This window comes from Malurus melanocephalus, unplaced genomic scaffold, assembly GCF_030028575.1.
Source record: "Malurus melanocephalus ecotype Western Australia unplaced genomic scaffold, MMel_1.1 scaffold_27, whole genome shotgun sequence".
Lineage (NCBI taxonomy): Eukaryota > Metazoa > Chordata > Aves > Passeriformes > Maluridae > Malurus > Malurus melanocephalus.
This window is the reverse complement of record NW_026623259.1, coordinates 1,259,616-1,282,533: the sequence shown is the minus strand read 5'-3', so window position 1 is coordinate 1,282,533 and position 22,918 is coordinate 1,259,616. Positions and strand designations below refer to the sequence as shown.

Genomic DNA, 22,918 nt, shown 5'->3' with positions numbered 1-22,918 from the left:
TGGAGCACCTGTCTGAATCCACACCTCTAGTTATTTTTTGTCCAACATCCCTAGATAGAATCTTGGCAAATATGGGCTAAATTAAACTTTTTTGACTTTTATTTTACAATCTATTCTACATAGATGTTTCATTTATATATGTAGATAGATAGATGCTTCATGTTTCATTTATATATATAACTAAGACTTATGTGTCTGGGATGTATATATATGCATGCTTTTTTACAGGGGTGTATATATGTACAAAACCCCCTAATATAGTGTTTTTGCTAATGACCAAAGTTGGTGGGTTTCTTTTTTGGTCCTGGAAACTTCCAAAGAGTAGGGCCATTAAGATGAAAGCACATCACATCTGTTACCTAAAATCTTAAACGTGGTCAGATGAGCAGGTCCAGGGAGCAAGGAGGCTTCTGTCAGGACATTACTGGAATACACCAGATATAACTCTTCTCGGTACTGCTCTGTATGTGTTTCTGGGTTTGATGGGTTTTTTTAAGTTTTATTTTTAAAATCTGCCCTTTAACCCTGTATTTGTGCCTTGTTCTCAGTCTGAAGTTGTCTAGCTACAGCTTTTAAAAGCAGAAAAAACCCCCATGCACTTTCCTGCACAATTAAAGCTCCTAAAAAGTGAGAATGTAGGTTTTCAGGTCTGCTTCTGAAAACCTAGTGTTAGAGAGTGCAACTAGGTGAGAGTGCTGAAGTCAAAACAAAATACACGAAATACTGTGAAAACACCTCTGCAAWAGTGAGTGATGGATAGTGTTGTACTGGAGGTTTATAGATGTGTTACAGTGTGTGTCAGCTGCACTCAAACTTAGCTAGTGTAGTGCTGGACTTGGTGAATAAACAGCACTTGTTTTCTATSCAGCTGAGCTGTCTTTAATAGCTGTTAGCCTTTTGACAGTAAACTATGTAGCAGTGTCTTAAATATTTAAGTTCTGGGCTGTTTCATATTTAGTAGAAGACATCACAATAAAATAAATTCTTGGGACTTGTGTACTATCAGGCTACTGCAGCTCCTTTWCTCCTGCCCAGATCATCTTTCAAATATTTTTCTTGGATGCAACCTTTTTTTTTTTTCATTCTGGAATCATAAGAAATATCATCGCTGTTCTGTTTATTAAAGTTTAAATTCTGTAGCCTCTTTTAATTCTCAGTTTGTGTTTCCCTGGTACTTAACAATGATACCAGGTCAGTCTCAGCAATAGACCATTCACAGCAATGAGATTTCTCATGGTTTTATGGGTTGTTTGTCATTCTTRCTTTATCTTTTCTTATTTGAATGTGCCTAAAATACATTAATATGTGCTAGAAATCTGTTATGCAGTACTGGTGCTTTCCCACCCAATCATCCGAACAGATCAACAGTTAGGTAATCTTCAAACCAGAATATACCTAGGATTTCATGGTAAATCCAAGAATACCTTTAGCATTCTGTGCTTGGAGCATTGGAAAACACAGGAGAAAGAACTTCAAAAAGGATACTGAAGAGGGTTTACTTTAATCTGAGGTTCACTATTAATTGTTGCAGTCCATTGATGACTGCATTCTCACTGTATAGCCACATCCTTTCACATTCTGGAGGGATCCGCAACATTGGTAGGGCTTTTGATCTTTTGCACAGGTGGAGTACCAGTATTGTGTCTCACTGTCTGTAGCAGGATAAAGCTCACCTGGCTGGTGGTACAGGAGTCCTCTTGGGATGAGGAAGGAAAAGCAACTGAGGCCTGAGTTAATTCTGGTCTGCTGGTGGGATTGAGGACATAAAAGAAATCTTGTGGGAATAAAACCTATAAAGGTCAAGCCGTGCCTGTGCATTTTGTTACAGGTTYCTCTTTTACCACCTTCCTACTGCTGCACCCCAGGGGCTCCTTTGTAAAGCACAGGAAGATGAGAGCAACTAGCTTTACTTGAGAGTTGTATTTGTGCTGAGTGTGATGACTACTGAATGGTAACTGTTAAACTAATTGAAGACTTCCAAGTGGAATTCTGTCAGGACATTCCATATTGTTTGTTCCCAGCTGCTTAGAAGGAGAGAATAGAAAAGACTCTAGTCACTGTATAGTTCTAATATTGAACAGTGGGCAGAAGCAACAATGTGAGAAATAGCGATTAAACATAGATTTTTGACTTCTCTATGTAGTCCAACATTATATTGGGCTGTCAAATCTAAATTTGGACAAAGCCCTGGGCAAATACGGTTTAATTGCACTTGTTTTTTTGAGAGCAATCGTGTGACCTGTAGAGAGCCCTTTGAACTTAACCTATATTTATTGAAAGAAGTATAGGCAGGCTTTAAAAACTACTGTTTTGTCTTAGGTTTTAATGCATCTAAGATTTGTTAGGGTTTATTTCTGTTGCTCCTGTRACTGTCAACAATCTTGTTCATTCCCCTTTTTTAACTACTAAAAAGCTAATCTTCTGTTCATCGCAATTTTTTTTTTACTGGCACTGTAAGCTGTGGCACAGTTTATTCCATGTAGGAACAAATTTGTTAACAAACTTACCCTTATTTTGCCATGCAAGAGAAATTACAAATAAAAAATAAAATTGCATTTGTATCAGCCTTCTGACTAAACTGGCTGTCTACCTCTGCATGCATAATCCATTTGCATCATGATTTTTTTTTCATAGCATCCGATTTGAGGAAAAGTTTAGTGTCTCATGGTCTCTGAAGTCTCCTATTTTTACAGGAATGTAAGTTCTGAAATTATTATTCTAAAATTACAACAACATAAGACTGCAAAATTTGTTGGAGTGTTTCAGTTAGTAGAAGGGAGAAACACTTTTAATCTGGTCATGTTTAATAAACTTAAAAAATAAACCCTTCTGATAAGCCAGGTTTAAACTATTTCATACCAAGTGCTGTTTCTCTTACACATCTGAATAAACTATTAGACACTTGAATATGATATTTGAGTTTTTACGATGTAAGCTTCTATGCATGACATCTTACTTTGAAGTCAGCCAACTTTTGTCACTGGATTCCAGTCTGAACTGAAATGGGGCAGTCTTTCACTGATTCTCACTTGGCTGTAACCATTTAAAGCTTTTTGCCCTTGAGTACTATGTAATCTTGAAAGCAGCATGCAACGGATGATCTCAATCATATCAATAATCTTGTGTACCGAACTATTTAAATCTGTTTGGGGTATTTTAGGAATACCAGATGGGTTTGGTTAGCTTTTGCTGTAAAATGAAAATTAATGGCATTAGACAGTCAGGAACCTTCTGGCAGTATTTCAGCTGACCCATCTGTGCCATTTTTCCCATAACTCYATTTATGGACAGGATGGGTTCCCTCCTGTTCTCAGGCATGCGTTACTGCTCCAGTGTCCGGCCTGCTCTGTGTCTGTGGGTGCCTCAGCTTGGACCTGCCCATGTTCTGCAGAAGACATGGGGATAGATAGGGGTAGCAGTAAAGAGGCACCACACTGCAGTGTTARGCTTTCTGAATTTCCCAAACTGCAGCAGAATTGGCTGCTGAAGAAAGCCACTTCTGAGGCTGATGCGTCCTTACAGCTGAAAGATGTTCTGTTACAGGACTCTGGAGAAATATGTGTAATGCACTCTGACTTTTAGATAACAATAGGCCACAGTGCTTTTGAATTTGGCTGGTTTATATCTTTATTTTTGGCAAGCAGCCTTGTAGTTTCTCAGTCAGAACAAAAGTTGCTGTGTGTGCATCTAGATTCACATCTAATTTGGTTTTCAGTGTGCCTCTCAGTCTTGAGCTAAGCCTTTTCCATAAGGTGCCCAGACAYTGTGTATGGAAAGGTCATTCCCTTTCTGTTCCACAGCAAACTGAAAAGCCTGTTTCAAAACAAGTCTTTCTCATTTACTAATTTAAATTATTTGTCTCAAACTACACAAGCATTTACTTAATGATGTGCACTTTGTTTCTGGGGAGGGAATGCAGAATCCTGTGTTTCTGAACAAATCTCTACTAAGACTGCTGGTTGTCATCCCTGTCATCTGGAGAGGGAGTATGTTCAGAGAGGAGTATTTAGATAGTTCATATTTCCTCTCCTTCATTTGTTTCTGAAGATGGTTTTTTTAGCTTAAAAAAAACCAAAAACACTGAATGTTAGGAGGCTTGGAAATGATAGTTAAAATGGGTTTTGCATTTTTTTTTTAAATATTTGAATTTCAGGTTCTGTTTTGGGAGTTCTTGAAATGTCAAGGTTATTTTTTGATACTGTAAAACAGTACTTTTTAAACAAGTGGTCCTGTGTTTCTAAATATGGTAATTACAAAATACTAATGAGTTTATTTCACTTCCTTCTCATATCACACTTTTTGAAGGAAATGAGAGCTTGAGCATAAAAAAGTCATGCCTGTTGGTAACTGAAGTAGCAGCAAAAGAGAATGCGTTCATGCATTCTTCCGTCTTAATGGGGGGATTTGGGGGTTTTGTGGGAGTTTTGTTTGTTTGTTAGGGCAGTACAAGCATATCATTTTAGATAAGGCTTTTTAGAGAGTATGTCTTCAAAAACCAAACAGTCCCAAATAAAAACCTGTCCCTCCCTCCTTCCCCCCCCACAAAAAGCAGTTGTTTTGTGTTGCTTTAGCTTTCTTTTTCCCTTTAGAAAACATCCTGACCAATATTATTCTCTTTGAGTGTGAATTGAGAAGAGTGCTCCGTTTTTTTTTGTAATACATGGTGTGTGTGTGTGTGTGTGTGTGTATACACGCCTGTGGGAGAATCTCTGGATTCCAGATGAGAAGACTCCTGTAAATGCCCATCTTCAGTGGAGATTAACTTTTATTAACCAGATAGGTTCTTCATCAGCTACAGTTTTGAGAAGCTAATCTTTAAAGTTAGGCTAATTTTACGTATCTACTAGTAGGCTTCAGGTTAGCACCTGTAGCATGTTAASTTCTTGAGTCCTTAGGCTGATGAAGATGTCACCATGATCACAGCCAGCTTGTATTTCACCTTCCAGATATGGAATAAATAATGTTATGCCCTTCTGTCCATCCCTGCAGTAGCTTAATAGCTGCCAAACTATGTCTTTTGTCTAAACAGATCACGATCTTCATGAAAGTTTTCTTCTGGTATGTCTGATGACTGTTGAGCAGTGATCCTTTAAATTACAAAATAACTGAAATCACAGTATTCCCTGCATCTTGCCATGTGTTCTGTATTAAATGGTTTCTGAATAATCTGTTCTTTATTTTGGACAGAAACAAGTTGAAAGTTGACCTGTACGTCCAACAATACTTTTATGATTTCTCTGAGTAAATGGCAAACTTGATCAGATGTAGTGATACAGTTTTATTATTAACTTTGGCATTGTGTTGTTGTTGCCAGAACTAAGAATAATACCAAAACTAGTCAGCTCTAGCTCAGTTTTCATTCATGGTTAAAGCTAAACTGCAGGTGAGCTGTTTCCTTCTTCTGACCATCCCTCCCACAACCTCAACTTACAGCTAGATCAGAACACTCCTCRTGCTGTGTGGGGTGGATTCTTCTCTGCGTGTTGGTCCAGACCCTGCATACCCAACTCTGGCCACATTTCCATGGTCCTTCATCTGTCTGATTAAGGAGTAATGTTCCCCAAAGATTTAAAGAGCCAGAGTGAGACAYTTTAAATTTACAAATACAAATTTTATAATTTGTGTTATATGAATTCATGTAACATAAATTTGTTTTACATCTCAAACTTCAAGTGGCTGCTATTTGGTTAAATTTACTGATGTGTTGTTATATTGTGTGAATATCTGGGCTTTACTCTGCACTGTTTTTTATATTCTCTCTTATTTCCTCTGCATTATGAATTGGTCATCCATCCTTTTGAAACCCTTTGTGTATCGCTTCTGGTCATTGCTTTTGCTARCTGTGCTGTTTCTCTTTCCCCTCAGAAAGTAAGCTGGTGTCAGTCCCGCTGAAATGTAATTGTAAAGGGTATGTGCTACTCTGGGTCACTATTAAGAGTAGCCTCAGATGTACTTGGAAATATTAGACAAATCACTTGGTTGTTTTCTTTCTATCAGATACCCAGGTTAGTGCCTATAAACATGGGGTCTGTTTATTTCATTATCTCCTGTATTTTGCCAAGTCATATACTGTATAGAGAGTCATATACAGTCACTTTCTCCTGTCAGCTGGATTAAATGTCCTTTGACTTGAGGTCTCCTGGCCTCACTCACTGTGGTTTCACAGCCCCAGACCTAGCGAAGGGCTGCAAAGAATCTGCTTCTTCCCTTGCGTGAAGTTTGTAGAGCAAGCTAGACAAGTCATAAGAAAAATACTTKATTTTGACTAAGGCCAACTCTGCCTGTTAGCACAACCCTGTGAACMGGCTTGTGTGAACACCTCTACTTGTATAGGTACAACAGGAAGGTGAATGGACTCCACAATGCTGCCCTTATGTCAGCTTAGTCAAAGGCTTAACCTTGTGCTTTAGCTGTGGATTCCAGGTTATAAAGGCATCAGTACGATCATTCATGCTGCATAATTCTTGAAGCTGACTGTAGCCATCTTGCTCTTTACACAGATGGGCTTGGGCCATGAGGAAGGATTTGGTGCCCCCTGCTTAAAATGCAAGGAAAAGTGTGAAGGWTTTGAGCTTCATTACTGGAGGTAAGTGACACCACATGTATCCTAAACTGTGACTCAGCATTGCAGACTGCCGTGTGTATGCAAATGTCTAATTAATGACTTCTGCTCTCTCTCTCCATTAAACTAGTAAGATGCTTTTAAAAAGCTGACACGGTTCAGGGGCAGAACTTCTCAGCTGCATTACAGCAGAGTATCCAATCACCTGTGAGCCTGTATTTCATCTGCCTAGAAGTGAATGGTAGTACTTCTACTGCAGCATTTGCTTCGGTTGACAAAATAGTTAAAATAGATTTGTAAAAATGTGTATAGCCTTACAGAAGACAGAACACTGTCTTTATAACATGGATGATCCAACTCAGTTCAAGTTTAACCACTAATTTCATTGCTACTCATCTGTAAAAGATAAGTGTTGAAGTAAAAATTGTAATTAGAGAAGCAGTTTACACATTAGGAGAAAACTAGGGGTAGGGATTGTCCCCAGTCAGCAGCCATGCACAACCACAGCTTCTTACTACCTGTCCCAAACATCAGGGTGGGAGACAAAAAAGGAAGAACAAAATTGAGGAAACTMATGGGTTGACATAGTTCATAGGTGAAATGGTGAACAAATGCAAAAGAAATCAGTGGCCATCYCCCACCAGCAYGCTGATGCCCAGCCAGTCTCCAAGCAGTAACTAGTTTAGAAGTCAGAAACCCTGCTTTCTTCATTCTCTGCCTCTGTTTTATTGCTGATCATCACATTATATAGCATTTAAACCTCATTGACCAATTTGAGTCGGYTGTGCCCCTTCCCAGCTTCTTTACTTGCTGAGGTGGAGGCAGAGTTCAAAAACGAGAAAACTTTGACTTTATGCCAGCAATTCTCAGCAGCAGCAAGTGCTATCAAGGCTATTTTAGGTACAAACCCAAAGCACAGCCCCCGAAGGAAACAGTGCCTTCCATAGGAGCCAGATGCAGCACTCTTAGTGCGGGCTGTGCAAGAGTGACACTGCCCTCTCCTGGGGACAGCCGAGGAACTTCAGCATATCACGTAGCTCTTGGTCTGATGCACAAAAAATTATGTTCCTCAAAGAGCCAATAYGTAATTTGTTTTTGTTTTTCCACACAAACGACCCTCAGTTCTTCCTCTGGGGAGTCAGATTATAAAATGCACAAAAATACAAGTATACCTATCTAGTAGCAGGGCTTTCCATGGAGCTGCTAGGAGTCAGATTATAAAGTGCACAAAAATCCAAGTTACCTATCTAGTAGCAGGGCTTTCCATGGAGCTGCTACACTCTTCTCTGTAGTGGGAATGTTTGAAATATATCTCTTGGTAGGGGATGCTATTTTAAGCATTTGTGCTGTAAAGCTTGACACACTGTAGGCAGGTTTTACAGGTGCAGAACTTTACATTGAGGCTAATATAGAAATGGTGGTAAACCAAGTCTTTAATARAATTTATTCCTAAGTTTTGAAATTCTGATAGCCTCAGTGTTGTGAGCTGAACACAAAAGGAGCAAAATGAGAGATGTGGTACACAATGATAGTTGAATGGATAACAATTACTTGGTTTATTTTAGCATGTTAATAATTTTTGCTTTTAAAATTGTCCTCAGAATCATGCTTCTGTCTAAGTGTAACAGTAGGAGAAATGGGGGAGGTCTTAGTTCAGTAATTAGATTTATTTCAGACTGCAAAAGAACCTCCACACACATGCAGTGGCTCAGGCTGAATGTAAGAGACTCAGTTACACATTCCTCTTTGGAATGTACTTCCCACTAGAGGGAAGTATGGGACAGGAGACAGAAGCTGCAAAAAGTAGGAGTGAAGGTTCTGATGTGTCTTAGTTGCTTATATTCCAGAATGTGGTAACTGTCTCTGGTGTGCCTTGCCAAGATATTAAAAAAATCTTCCAAATCCAAGAATCTTAGGCTTGGGAATTATCTTCTTCAGCATCTGGCTTCAGTGTACAGATACAATCCATGGAAGGGAGAGCCTTAAGTTGGTTTTAAGATTTTCTGATACTGCATCTGTCAGGAAAGTGCTGAGATGCTGTTCAAAGCAGCTGCAATCCTATAGCTGCATTAATAGCAAGAAAACGGAAGGAATCACGGAATCATAGACTTGGATGAAGGGGTAAAGKGCCTTCTCAGTAAGTTTGCTGATGACACAAAGCTGGGAGGAGTGGATGATACCCCAGAATGTTGGGAGCCCTTCAGAAGGACCTGGACAGTTTGGAGAGACAAGCAGAGAAGAACCATTTGAAATTCAACCAAGGCAAATGTAGGGTCCTGCACCTGGGGAAGAATAATCCCTTGCACCAGCACAGGCTGAGGGCTGACCTGCTGGAAAGTACATCTGCAGAGAAGGACCTGGGGCTTCTGTGGACAACAAACTGTTCCTGAGGCAGCATTGTGTCCTTGTGGCCAAGAAGGCCAATGGTATCCTGGGGTGCATTCTGCATGTGGGGTGCTGTGTCCTGTTCTGGGCTTTTCAGTACAAGAGAGACATGGAGCTCCTGGAGTGGGTTCAGTGGAGAGCAGCAAAGATGATTAAGGAGTATCTCTCTTAAGAAGAAAGGCTGAAGGAGCCGGGTCTGTTGAGCCTCAAATGACAACTGAGAGGGGACCTCATGTCTATAAGTATCTGAAAAAAGATTGTCAAGGGGATGGAGCCAGGCTCTGCTCAGTGATGCCAAGCAATAGAAGAGGCAATGGGCATAAGCTGATGCTCTAGATGTTCCACCTGAATAAGAGGAAGAGCTGGTTTGCTGTGCAGGCAGCTGAGCACTGGGCCAGGTTGCCCAGAGAGGCTGTGGAGTCTCCCTCACTGGAGATATTCAAGAGCCATCTGGACACAACCCTGTGCCACGTGCTTTAGGTTGGGCCAGACGACTCACAGTGTCTCCTTTCAATCTTATCCCTTCTGTGATTCTGTAATAAGAAGAGGTTAGTCTTATAAGCCTCAGGACTTGCGAGGTATTTGTTGAGGATTTCTCCATGCTTGCTGCTGCTGCCTTCTGCCACTAGGAGCCAGCATRTGAAGGATCATGATCTGTCTTACTTTTCCTCTCCATACACCAAAACAGCGAAAATCCGGAGGATGGTGGACACTGGAATTCTTTGATGCTTGATGTCAGCAGACMTTCAGGACACAGGAATTCATCACTTAAGAGGAAAGAATCTGTATACCTTTCTTTCTTGTTCTTTCTAACTATTTAATACACACAATCAAGGCATTATTTACTGTCTTTTATAGTGATACACAACTTCTCATTCTGCAGATTTTGGAGTTTCCTCCCTATCTTCCATATTTAGAATGGGAAAAGCTTTTCAGATTGCAGAATTGTCTGTGGAGGAGCATTATTCCACTGATGAGGGCCTGAGAGCTGTGAAGACATAAGCAATAGTCCCTAACACCTCCTTTAGTAGAGATCTTGCTGAATGTCCTTAACTGAAAGGAATGCAGGTGGAGAGAACAAGAAGTTTTCATTGCTTTCCTCTTGATAGAGTCAAAGGAGATAAAATTGTCTAAGCATAAATGTTTTTATATATTTATATGTATGTGGGTGTATATAACAGCAGTTGTTTTTTCTTGCATGTGCGAGGTGTTCACTTTTAACACCAAAGATAACTGACACTTTGTTTTTATCAGACAGACCTGTGAAATACAATTTTGAGGTAATGGAATGGGGTCACTTCAGGTAGRTAGCTTTGTTATAGTCAAAGAAATGACCAGCCAGTCTATTCTTAAGAGAAGTAATTGGCCCTATACCTTCTGCAGAGAGGACAATGAGTGACTAATGAGCAGGATTCTGCTGTGGCAACTTAATGAAACAAGTTAGGACTAAATTTTAAACAGTATTCAGGAAGAGTTATGGGTCTAAATGTCAACTGGATATCTTTGAGTACTGGAAATTACTTGAGAGGTTATAAATCAGGACTGGATACCTTTTTGAGGCTGTTAGCAGCTGTATAGATACCTTTATTTTGGTGAGATCTAGGGGGAGYATTGGGGAGTATGGAAAATGGCAACAGCATAGGGTATTTTCTTTTACTGAGATATGTTGACATCAGCTGTGACTCGGCATTCTCCACATACTTTCTATATTGTTTTGTCCTGTATTCCAGGGCATAATGGTACATGAGTTCTAATGCCACTACTACATTTTTAACATAGACCCTGTAACAGCTTCTTGCAGACCCTTGGCAAAGAATTTTAACTTTGAAAGARCAAGGAGATTAGACTGAACACTGTACACAGTCAAATTCTTAATTTCAGTAGGTGCAGGGGTGGGGAAGATTAGTGAGTGCTTCATTATTTTCAATGCAAATATAAAGCGCAGTAGTTCTATGCCAGTTTTCACAGTGAGTCCCAGGAAGGACCTAAGGACAAATTGTATGCTTTCACTTCTTTGCAACTACCTATTTATGAGGAAAGCAAAAAAAATCTCGCATAGATACTGCAGTGAACCATGTCAAGCCTTTAGGGTAGAACCGAGAATGATAGCAGCTGAGTAAGGGTGTTCATCTAACTGAAAGCAGAAACAGGATCTCTAAACTGTTCTACATTCTGAAAGAGTAGTATCAGGAAAAAAATACGCAATTTCATGATACAACATGAGTGAAAATAAGGTGCTCTTGTGGCTTTTCCAGTACATGTGAAAGTCTGAGGATGAATTCCACCACAGCTTGCAGGGGGTTGTCTGGTCTCTGCATGCTATCAATGCTGCTCTACTGTACTTGGATGCTGTAGAGTGGGGAGAATTCCACAGCCTGTCATGTGGCAGTTGTGACCACAGCAATACAGCAATATGAACTGCTGTTGCRGAGGTCTGTCTTGTTAGCAGAGCAGTTCTGGACAGCATGATCATGCTTCACTTGCAGGGTACCTGAGAATRTCTGTTTGTTCACCATTGTTAATAAATCACATGCTATCAAGACAAGACTAAAACTGGGGGTTGCTATTGCTAAAGATTTAAGTTGAAAAAGTAAAGGAAGTGTCTGGTGTCACTGTTCAGATGGACCAATTGCTTCAATTCCAGTAGCATGTGTGCTGTGAAGCATGATGATCATGATGTAAATCACTAAATCTGCAAAAAGCRAGGTCTGATTCTGTCACCTGGTATTAGATTTCAAAGAAGATATGATTGAGAACTRGTAATAAGGTATAATCACATGCATGCCCTGAACGATGAGCACAAGTGAATATGAATTGCTTTATTAGTRTATTAAATAGTCTCTAAGTATTAGCTGTGTAAAAGGACTTGTGTACAGGTGCTAAAGATCGTGCAGAATTTTATGTTTCAAGTACTTGACATGCACAGTACAGCTTTTAGGCTTAATGGGCAATGCTAGTTCATGCTTGAATGTTTGGGTAAACGGGGAGATTGCAAAGTGATTAGTGTTTAGTAGCTATCCAGATAAGTATCAGATTTGAAATTCTRTTCATCTTTCCTGTTGCGGAAATGATTTGGTAGCTGTCAGTAAGCCTACACCTCAATTAGTGATCTCTTTAGTACTTGGGTTGCAAAGTGCAGTCACTTCTGCTTAATATTCKTATTTTGCATGAGTGGCTCATTTTTCTTGCCGTTAGCTATTTTTATTTGGAGTGGGTTTTATAACTTCAGTTACCACAATGTATTTCTGTATAACCACATGACCAGGGCAGCATCCATCACACACTGAAATTATAGTACCCCACTTCCTAAACTGGTATATATATAAGAGAGGATGTGTTTGGGGCTGGCTATGTATCACTTCAGGACAACTAGAGGTCCTCCTTCCTTTTCCATTACCTCAGGGGCCTGCTATAGTCATGGCATGTTCTTGTTGTGTTCCTGTTCCATATGTTATCTTAAGGCACCTAATTTGCCTTCAAGACTGAAGAAAGCAAGATGCAGAACAATGTTAAGAGTTTGATAGGCTTTGGCAAGAAAGGTTCAGAAGGATTTTATAGGTAGTACTTTATGCTATTTGCTGTATGAAGGATAAATAATTTGGTAAAATTCTACTCATTCCTCTTCAAAATCTAGAGACCCAGAAGGTTGATAAGTTTTCTTAGTCTTTAATAAGAAACTTTAGTTAGTATCTAGCTTCACTAATTTCTGTATGCTGTGGCTGACTGCTTTGACCTRAAGTTCTGGGGACACCATTAATTGATAATGAACTAGCTTGTCTAATCCAAGGTTCTTTCCATTACATGTCAATTGAGTAATTATGCTTAAGGTAACAAATTGCTTTCTAATATTCCTTAGCCAAAACAGTTGAAATGTGGTGTATATGAAAGAATGTAATTTATATCCAAGTAGATATACTTCTACCTTTTATGGCTGTTTTCTGTGAAAGTTCTCTCTACAGCATGTGCCAGAGKACCTCTGACTTGGTTCAGAGCTGTTTTGAAGGGCTTTGTCCATATAAGCTGTTCACTTTTCATTCATCTTCTTTTAAATGCTGTGCTTTGAACAGAACTTGGTGTAGTTACATTCTATGTATGTTTGTATGYATTTTCTTCCTTTCTAGAAAATATTTGTYTCACAGCAASCCTGTGATARTCAAATATCATGCATACAGTCAAATACATRGGAAGAAAATARTATAGTGYGTGTAACTTTGAATGTATGAAGAGCAATTGAAAAACGAAAAGCCCAAGCAAATGATTGCTGGGGAAATGAGGTTGATGCATAAAGTTATCTTATAATAAATCTGGTAGGTGACTGATTATGGATATGTATGTTTTTGTCCAACACTGAGATATAACTGAAGGAATGACATAGCATCATATTAAAATGCATTAATGTAGTCAAGTGATATCCTATGATAACAATATCTGTAAATAAATAATGTAAGTAATACAATAGGAAACATAAAGRAGGTGTTTGACATATTGCAGAAAAATGTGTATATTTCCTAATCAAAGCACTGAAAACAAGGGTTTGGGTTCCTGGTGATGTTACTACACACCCAGATGGTGTGAGATTGTAATTTTGTTTCTGTTTCCATGAATTTCAGAAAAATATGCCGCAACTGCAAATGTGGCCAGGAGGAGCATGATATCCCATCAAGCAATGAGGAGGATCGGAAAGTGGGGAAACTCTTTGAAGATACAAAATACACAACACTTATTGCAAAGCTGAAGAATGACGACAATCCCATGTACAAACGTAATGTCATGATACTGACCAGCCCAGTGCCAGCCAAGAATGTGTCCATCAATACTGTGACTTACGAGTGGGCTCCTCCTGTTCAGAATCAGACACTAGTAAGTCCAACTCACTTTTCTTCATGTTCAAGGCAGGAGTTAGTGGGAGATAAAGTAGTAGAGTTTACTGGAAGGATGACTTTGCCTCTTGTAGTCTTCCTTTCTTCCTCCTCAAAACTGAAAATATGGTGCCTGTTTAATTAATCTTGCATGTGTCATCTTGCTTTATGGATGCTTSTATGTAGAAGATTTTAAAAACTAGGGAGATTTGGTAGTTTTTAATAGATAATATCAAGAGTTATCTGCTAACTCCCTGGAGTCTGACTTCTGTAACCTGCCCTTTTTNTTTTTTTTTTTTTTTTTTTTTTTTTTTTTTTAACAAACTTGAAAAATCTGCATGGAGTGTGGGCTTAAGGGAAAAAAACCCAAAACCAACATATGAATTTATGTCATTGTTTAAAGTTAAGGGGAACATTTAGTCTTGCTTATAGCTTTTACTGTATATGGTAAGAACAAGGTCTGTTGACATCTAGAAGAGCAGCTTTCTTACAATATATTTCCAGCTGAAGTAGATGAGATGGTAGATARCCTTCTCAGGATTTTACTTGACTTTTCAAACTTTGATTACTAATGTATTGTACTAAAATGTTGTGCAATCCGTGCCAGAATGAAATTATCTCAAATTATTCCTTTTTAGTGAATTAATCAAACCTTGTGCATCTAGGACTTATTTAACATTCAGTTGCTACTTTGATTTTTAGCGTTTGTCATTGCTTTAATAAAACTAGAGGCTTTTTTCTACTTGATTTACCTAGAGTTATTTCTTCAGTGGGCTGTGTGCCCCAAGCAGATTATTTCATATTCTATTTTTCCAAGACTGTACTCATGATCAGTATTTATAGGGGCAAGGTGCTATGTAAATGTTGTTTACTCAGAGAAATAATAACTCTTCTCTGTATGTTGTAAAAGGCTTAAAAGAAAGCCTRTCTGTTACTCTGGGAAGAAGCCAGTTAATCCATCTGCTGTATTTTATCTCTATTACTTTTTCAGGAGCGTAATGTTTACAGAAAGAACCTTATTTTTGACAAATTTGACTGTTGCTAAAAACAGTAGAGATTATTTTAGTTGTGTGTTTGCTTATGAGAATGGTCTGTAGTTGAAGTGMCATCTGATATCTAATTCCTCTGATTCAGGCTAGACAGTACATGCAGATGTTACCAAAGGAGAAGCAGCCTGTTGCTGGCTCAGAAGGCGCGCAGTACAGGAAGAAGCAGTTGGCAAAGCAGCTGCCTGCTCACGATCAGGATCCTTCAAAATGCCACGAGCTTTCCCCCATTGAAGTCAGGCATATGGAACAATTTGTGAAGAAGTACAAAAAAGAAGCACTCGGTGTCGGAGATGTCAAGCTCCCTGGTGAGGTGGAAGGGAGAGCTGARGAGAATAATTTGAAAAATGGTGACAGAGGTACCTCATCTACTGTTGGAGCAATGGAAAAGTCCTCAAGTCAAAAAGCATCTCAGTATGTAAGTATAAGAAGGCAAAGATAAAACAAAAGGTATATTATTATCTGAGTGCTCTATTTAGTCAYTTTAGGCTAATTAAATTGTTTGTTATTTTGTAATAGCAAAAATCTGGGGAGGAAAAGAAGGGGAACTGGGAAGTGTGAATGTCTGCATAGAGCCCTGATTTCTAACAGTATTTAATGCATTACAGCAAATAATTTCCAAGGTGACACCTTCATCCTCGATGCAAAAACATCTTAGCTTGGAGGTGGTATATTAGGATGTCCTTTACAGTATAATAATCCAAAAGCTTATGTTGTTTTGTGGACTAATGGTTATATTCTTCTCGAAGGGTATAGTTTAATTTTAGAAGCTTTTCTTCCCTTTCTTGGAAGAGCACTAAAATTACCCACTTGTCAAATTGTGTTTACAATTAACTGAAACTCATGAATAGTAAAACCTTTCCATCGTGTGTCCAACAAGTTGGGCCATACAGTGACTCTTTCGATGAGCCTTCTTTTCATATTCAGCTCCATTTTCTCATGTATTTTCTTTCTTTGGCATCTGATTTTTCCTTGTAATAGCTCGAAGAAAAAYGGGTTATGTAAAGTTACCCAGTTTTCATTGATACTTCAAAAATTATAGCTTTCATCAAGTATTTCTGACATAACTACTGCTGTGCATGTCTCAACTACTAATTACAAATCAGTTTAGTGAAGGTAGCCATTAACTTAGTAGTGTCAAAAGCTCTACGGTAAGTTGATTACTGGAAGTGTTGCTCTTATATGTATGAATCCTTAAAATTATTTCTCTGCAGGTTGCTTACAGAAAATTAATATACAAGTTCTAGATGGAGAAAAAGGTTTGCTTAACATTGGTTATAGAATGGCTTTTATAGTGGTGTTTTTTTATTGTTTCTGAACTGACCGTATGTATGACTTCTAGTGTGAAATAAAATCAACCCTTATGCTTTAGCCTTGGACATGGCCACTTAACTTAAAAATTTTCAACCTGTGTCATTCGCAGCTATTTGCTAAAATTCACTTTTTTTTTTTTCATTTGCTATCTTGTTATGGAGATTCTAAGAAACTAAAAAGTTATTTTACCATGGTTTGATTAGGTTACTGTCATTTTGTCTTAAATCAGCCTTTTGTGCTCGCTTACTTTAGCTTCACAGCTGCAATTCTTAATTTATCTCCTGCAGACTTACAGAAATAAACACCTTGCATTGTAACCAGATGATCAACTGCCTTGGACCATAAGTCAATAGCAGGAGGCACTCTGTCCTCTTGAGTAATTAAATCAGAAGGTGCTTCGTTTTACATTACAGTTGTTTATCACTTCCAAACTTTCCTACTCCAGCACCAGAATATTCTTCTTACAGTTCAAGCCAAGTATATACTATTACGGTGAACAGTGATTGAGAAAGAGGCTTGTAGGTGCTTAATAGCATTAAAAGTGAACATTTGGATTGCTTGCTTGTTACTGAGTTTAGACTAGATTAAATAATCAGGATTTAGATAAGTTATTTTTAAGTATTTTGGGAGGGTCTGATTTCTGCAATGAGACTTTGTTTCAGCTATATGATTTGGCAGTATATAAAGTGCTTTTTAACAGTTCAAAATAAATTGATACAAAGAAGAGCCGTTGAATACTTAGCAGGAGAAATGCCATACTTGTCTACACTTTTTTACATTGGTTCTGCATTTTTGCTCATCAGATTTTCTTGTACACTGTCATTCAGACTGAGTTTGAAAATATATATTCCTGTAGTTGTGATAAAAAGAATCTCTTTAAAAAAATTGATTTTCATTATAAGAATAGACCGCAATTCTTTGAAACCTGATAAATAAAAAAAAAAACAACAAAACAAACAACACTAACATCCACGTCTCCACTACTAATGTAAATATACCCATAATAATTGTCTCTGTGTTTAAGAAATAGAAAGCTTTTTCACCATGACTGAAAGTTGAATTAAAGAAAAATTAGATACACAGTATTTCATCTTGTAAGGAAGGAAATTTTTATGTACCTTTTAACCATCAAAGCTGGAGATGGTGTAAATGGTAGGCAAATGAATCACATTGCCTAGATCTGGATCTAGGCAGCTATTTAACCTTCCAGTGGACTTTTGGAGTATGAAATCTAAAGTAGAAAGGTCAGAAACCTTTATATACATGTGTATTTGCACTTTCCCTTTCATTAGTTTCCCTACATTCTATTTCTGTTCCAAGTTGTTCTTCCTCTTTTAGTGTCTTCCTACGTATCTTTTGATACTCTCTGACATCTGGGATCTGATCAATATGCCTTATAGCCAAGATACTTTATATGTATTTTATTTTTATATGTATTTTATTTTTATATGCCCACACAATTAAAGCCATTTGCAGCTGACTTGAAGTGATGTGAGTCATAGAGGAAAACCTTCCCAGGACATTCAGCCCAGTCCACAGACCAGCTGGAGTGCAGGAAATGCCAAACTGGTGATTAAACTGTAGATAAAAAAAATTTTGGTTCAGTAACATAAATCATTTCTGTTTTTTCACTTAATGGCAAGCCCCTCTCTGTAAGCAGGTATCGGGCAGAAGACCGACTRTGGATTCTCTGGAACTATTTGTAGTGTAGCTGTGTATGTACGCTTTGTGTTTATCCATAGTCACTCTCCCTGTCCTAAGATCATTAATTGCAGGCTGTTGAACAGCAGCCATGAGTGACTAGCATCCCTAGAACACAGTTTTAAACAGAATCCATTTGAAATACCTTTCTTTTTTTTATTTTCCTCACCAGTGATGCAGATTCGGCTTGGTCTTCTCATGACCTATAAGTACAGCCATTTTCTTGTCATGCTTTCTAGTCATAGTTGGTTAGCTTGGATGGAGGTTGTTCTCTCCTTGTTCTTGAATATATAAGGCTTACAGAGCATAACATGAATTTTAATTGCCAGTTGTTTGKTTTTTTTTTGAACACTGGACTGTAACTGCAGAATGTGAATATGGTGAAGTATAACAATCCTTTTAAGGAGTACTAATGCCATGCCAGTAGAATGTGCGTCATCTTGAATTAGTAAAACCTGAATTATGGCACAGGTGTATCCTCTAGCCCAACTGTCTACTCATGGGATTGAACTAATGCTTTCATTTCAGTCTGGAAAGATGGAATGTATTAAATATATTGATAATATGTAATTTTTGTAAATACACCTCTCAAGAGCTTAATTAACTTGGTAATAACCTCTTTTCAGTTCTGCTATCACTGCAAACAGAGCATGATGGAAGGTGACCCAGCTGTTTATGCAGAACGTGCTGGATATGACAAAATGTGGCATCCAGGTTGTTTTGTCTGTTGCACCTGCAATGAACTTCTAGTAGACCTGATCTATTTCTGGAAGAATGGTAACCTGTATTGTGGAAGACATTATTGTGATAGTGAAAAACCCCGCTGTGCTGGATGTGACGAGGTAGGAGATATCACAGTCCTTTCTTCTAGCACATGTTTGTTCACTGAGTAGTGATTTTTAATAAAACATTTCAGTGCAGAAAGATAATATGCCTTCATCAGCTTTAGTTGATATTTTGGTTGCAAAGAACTGAAACCAATATAGACACTGCACATTCAGGAAGATCCATAATTTGCTTTGGACTTGGTGGGGATTTTGCACTGTCTATGGGGATGTAATATGTAAGGGCAGATTGTTCTGGCAAGTCCCAGTTATGCAGCTGTTTCCCTGTCAGGGCACTAGGGGCCAAACCAACCAYGGGCAGCAACAGGAAACAGCCCTCCTGGGGCCTCTGGCATCTGCAGCTCTTGGGAGTAGCATGAGGCTTTTGGGAAACAATTAAACAATGGTGGGACCACTGGGAGTTCCTTGAAAAAAAATATCCATAAGCTAGATTTATTAAAAAGGTGCACTGTTCAAATGAATGTACTTGTTTACTTATATACATGTTTATATCTTCCTCTTAGCTAATATTCAGCAATGAATATACTCTCGCAGAAGGTCAAAACTGGCATCTGAAACACTTCTGCTGTTTTGATTGTGATTGTGTTTTGGCTGGGGTAACCTATTTAATGGTGAATGATGATCCAGTCTGCAAATCCTGCTACATGAAGAACCATGCTGCGGTAAGGTCCTTACGGATGTCTTAGTGTTGTGAGGAACATAAGTCTATGGAGCTTCAAACTCAGTCTGGGAGTACCTTAAAAGTATAAATTGAACGTGTGTTTATGCTTAAGTCAGTCATCTTCTTCCCCTTTGGAAAAAAACCCAAAAAAACAAAACAAGGAAAAAAAAAACCCAAAAAAAACCCCAAACTTTAGGCAGGCATGTATTTTGTCAATTCATAAACTTGAACAAAAGCCRCTGCTGAGGTAGAAACCTGTTGGGAAAAAACCTTGAACTTAGCCAGTGCTGAAGCAGGATTTGGTAACAGGAGGAGTAAAGTAGGTGAAGATGAGTGACACTGCTCAGTGTTTAGTTCTCATCAGTGTACTTCACTGAGCCTGTCAGAAATCAGCTTCAGCTGATCTGCTAAAAACCTATAGTGGTAACTGCAATCTAGATGCTTTTGTTTCTGTTATTTCTAACAACATGTGTTATAAAGGAGAGTGACTGACAGGATAAAGCTAGAAGTTTGAAAAGAATGGTAGTTCTTGATTTGTGGTTATGCTGGAAACTAGTCTGAGATGATGGTCCAGTCATATCTATAAGTTAACTAGCTACTAGTTGGAGGCTGAGTGTAATTGTGCACCTAGATGATTTGTATAGTAAAAGGARAAAAAAATTACTATTACTTGTTGGCAGTTAATAATATTCTGAGGTAGGTGTCAGGAATTTTTTTTTGGAGAGGCTTTTTTTTTTACTCTTAAAACATTAGCTTTCTCAATCTAAATTATAATTTGTTGAAAAACAGATTTTAAGATGAATTGCATCCAAGACTAATAACCTTTAACTGTTTGGCATTGCTACACATCTGTAAATGCCCAGCAAGATTTGTAGCTAATGTCTTCACATATTTAGCTTAATACATGAAGATATGTGCTTTTCCACATACAAGGTTTTTATGATTATTTGGGTACTGGGAAATCCTAACCATCATAACTGTCTAAGCTTAGTCCCAGCAGGAAATAACTTGTGTGTCCATTTTCTTATTCTGTGCCCTCAACTGAATTCTAATCAAAATACTTTAAAAATAAAGAAAAAAATCAAAAGTTGGCAGACTTTTAGAAAAGACTTCTTTTAACACCTGCCTCCCTCATCCAAAAACATTTTAGAGTTTCAGGTTTTATTTGACTTGAAGAGAGCATGTGCGTGCTTAATTTCAGTGTTATTTTATTTCTAAACAGATCTGCCAAGGCTGTCATAACGTTATAGATCCAGAAGTTCAGCGTGTGGCATACAACAATTTCAACTGGCATGCTACGCAGGAATGCTTCTTGTGCTCCTGTTGCAGCAAGTGTCTAATTGACCAGAAGTTCATGCCTGTGGAAGGGATGCTTTTTTGCTCAGTGCAATGTAAGGAAAAGATGATGTCATAAAAGGTGATGTCATAAAAGAAGATATGCACAGAACTAGTCAAGTATTGCTGTGTTCCAAAGGCTCTTGCATTTCTACTGTAAAATATAAAGTGTCAGGGCGTTTAAAATGATTGAAAGTATTAAATAGCATTTCCCAAAGATTTTTTTTTTTAGTGTCCAAAACTTCCTATGTAATCTTTATTTCTTAGCTGTAAAAATACTTCCTTTTCTGGAATACTGAGTCTTATTTCAAATTACTTCACATCCCAGAAATATTAAAAAAAAATGTTACAAACTCTATATTTTCTAAGGGAGCTCTTCACTGTGAAGAATCTTTTTGCTGTATCCTGTCTAATCGAACAAGAAAATGTGAAAATGCTCCAATTTATCTTGTTTTGTATGATAAATGTAACTCTTTCACCTTTGGTTTCACTAATTTATCATTTTTATTATTTTTCTGCTTTCATCAAGCACTTTAAACAAAGTGATCAGTTTTACTGCCATGTACAGCTTTGTTCTCCTAACTTCAAGTARGGAGAATGACACTTAAAAAAATATTTGCCTTTAATAATTTCCTTGGATTTGACGCATGGTTTCTTGGGGGATAGTGACTATTCATATGTCTAGTTTTGAAAGTAACTTCACCAATGTAAAACTGTTGGCTTATGTTTCTTTCTTACAGCTGTTCATGCCTGGAAAGGGTTTAATTTTATGAATACTGAAGTTATGTTATAGATTGGTGATTGGGTGGGTGTTGGTGTTAGAAAATAAGAGCAGGTTTTGCTTAGATTAAGARAAAAAACCCACCAGAAGTAATGGGTATCACTTTTAGCCTTTCAGAACTAACTTCTGTTTTATATCATGAATGTTCCTTCCATAAGTTGTGCCTTCTGTCAAGAGGRATGTGGCACACAATACTGTATGCATTTCCAAGAATGTATTTCTGCAAATGGATCCTGCTTAGGCTTTTGTTTTCGAAGTTCTGAACCAAAGGACAAAGAAGTCTTTCCCAAAAGACTTACAGTATTTGAGTGAAAAAATTCAAAGCTGTGCATTAGCTTTGCTTACTAGATAAACCAAATGTGTGTCTTTTTCTTAAGAATTACAGACCTACAGTGAAGCTTCTTATCTTTGTGCATAACAGTGAATTGGGAGTCTTTGGCCTAAAAAAAATAAAAATTAAAAAAATCTATGCAAGTCTGTGTTCAGTTCTTGTAAATTTTATGGTGATTGTATTGCAACACTTCAAAATAAAATTAGTGTTTTTAACTTAAGTTGTCTACTAATTCTGTTCTTGTTAAATCCCCTTCAGGGAGGCAAAGAGGAAGGAAAATGTTTCCATAGTTTGCTTTCACTTGGATATTATTTCCAAAAACCTGAAGGCCTGTATTTACTATACAGTGTTTACTGTCTTATGCATCATTGTTAATGTGCTTRTAGGCAAAACAGTGTTTGTTCCAGCAAATGCACAACTTCAGAACTTAGTGTTATTTTTTGTTCATATAAACTATTTTAAGACCTTGAATGGGAAGTTTAGCATTCATGCATGTGAGGAAATGTGCTGAGAAAATGAAGTGCTTTGTGATCCTTCAGAGTGCTGCAAAAATAACGCCCATGGAGATACATTGTGATGTTTTATGTTGTCTAAGTCATAAACTTTACATGAATGTTCTGGAAGCCCTGTACAGCTTTTCTTAGGGRGCCTGAGGAAATACAAAAAAAAGTCCATGTATTTCAGCTTATACCGGTAGGCTGTATCCTTGCCAGATTTGCAGATTTAAGCCAAGGAACASCAGAATGTCTCAGTAAGAGAAGGTTTTTTTTCCATGAAAGTGCTATTTAACCTGTAGCAGGTCATGTATTTTAACCTGTGCAGCACATGGTGTGAGAATGCTTCTTGGGGATGGGATAAGGTCTAATTTAATTATTMTCCATACAGATGACCTAATAGTGATAGGGTGTTACGTGTCTTGAGTACATCTGCCCTCATCCTCTCAATAGCATCTCTTCTAGAAGATGCAGCTGCCCGTTGTACAGAACTGTGARAAGATCTTTTGCACCTCTCCTTGCCCTTCCCCTGCCACCCTTTGTAACACTTTCTCATTAATGTGATTACTTGCACTGATAGCAGTCATACTTTTCACTTTTAATC

General features: G+C 38.0%; 1 protein-coding gene across 1 annotated transcript in view; it reads left to right on the top strand.

Moving 5' to 3' along the window:
• Positions 1-22,122, top strand: part of TES (testin LIM domain protein) — a 26,663-nt gene extending 4,541 nt beyond the window's left edge. Inside the window, exons 2-7 of the mRNA XM_057390488.1 lie at positions 6,501-6,586; positions 13,558-13,807; positions 14,941-15,270; positions 18,494-18,709; positions 19,216-19,374; positions 20,596-22,122. Of these exons, the coding sequence (XP_057246471.1) occupies positions 6,501-6,586; positions 13,558-13,807; positions 14,941-15,270; positions 18,494-18,709; positions 19,216-19,374; positions 20,596-20,787 (1,233 nt within the window). The 3' untranslated portion in view covers positions 20,788-22,122. The remainder of the gene's footprint in view (positions 1-6,500; positions 6,587-13,557; positions 13,808-14,940; positions 15,271-18,493; positions 18,710-19,215; positions 19,375-20,595) is intronic.
• Positions 22,123-22,918: the final 796 nt, after the last annotated feature.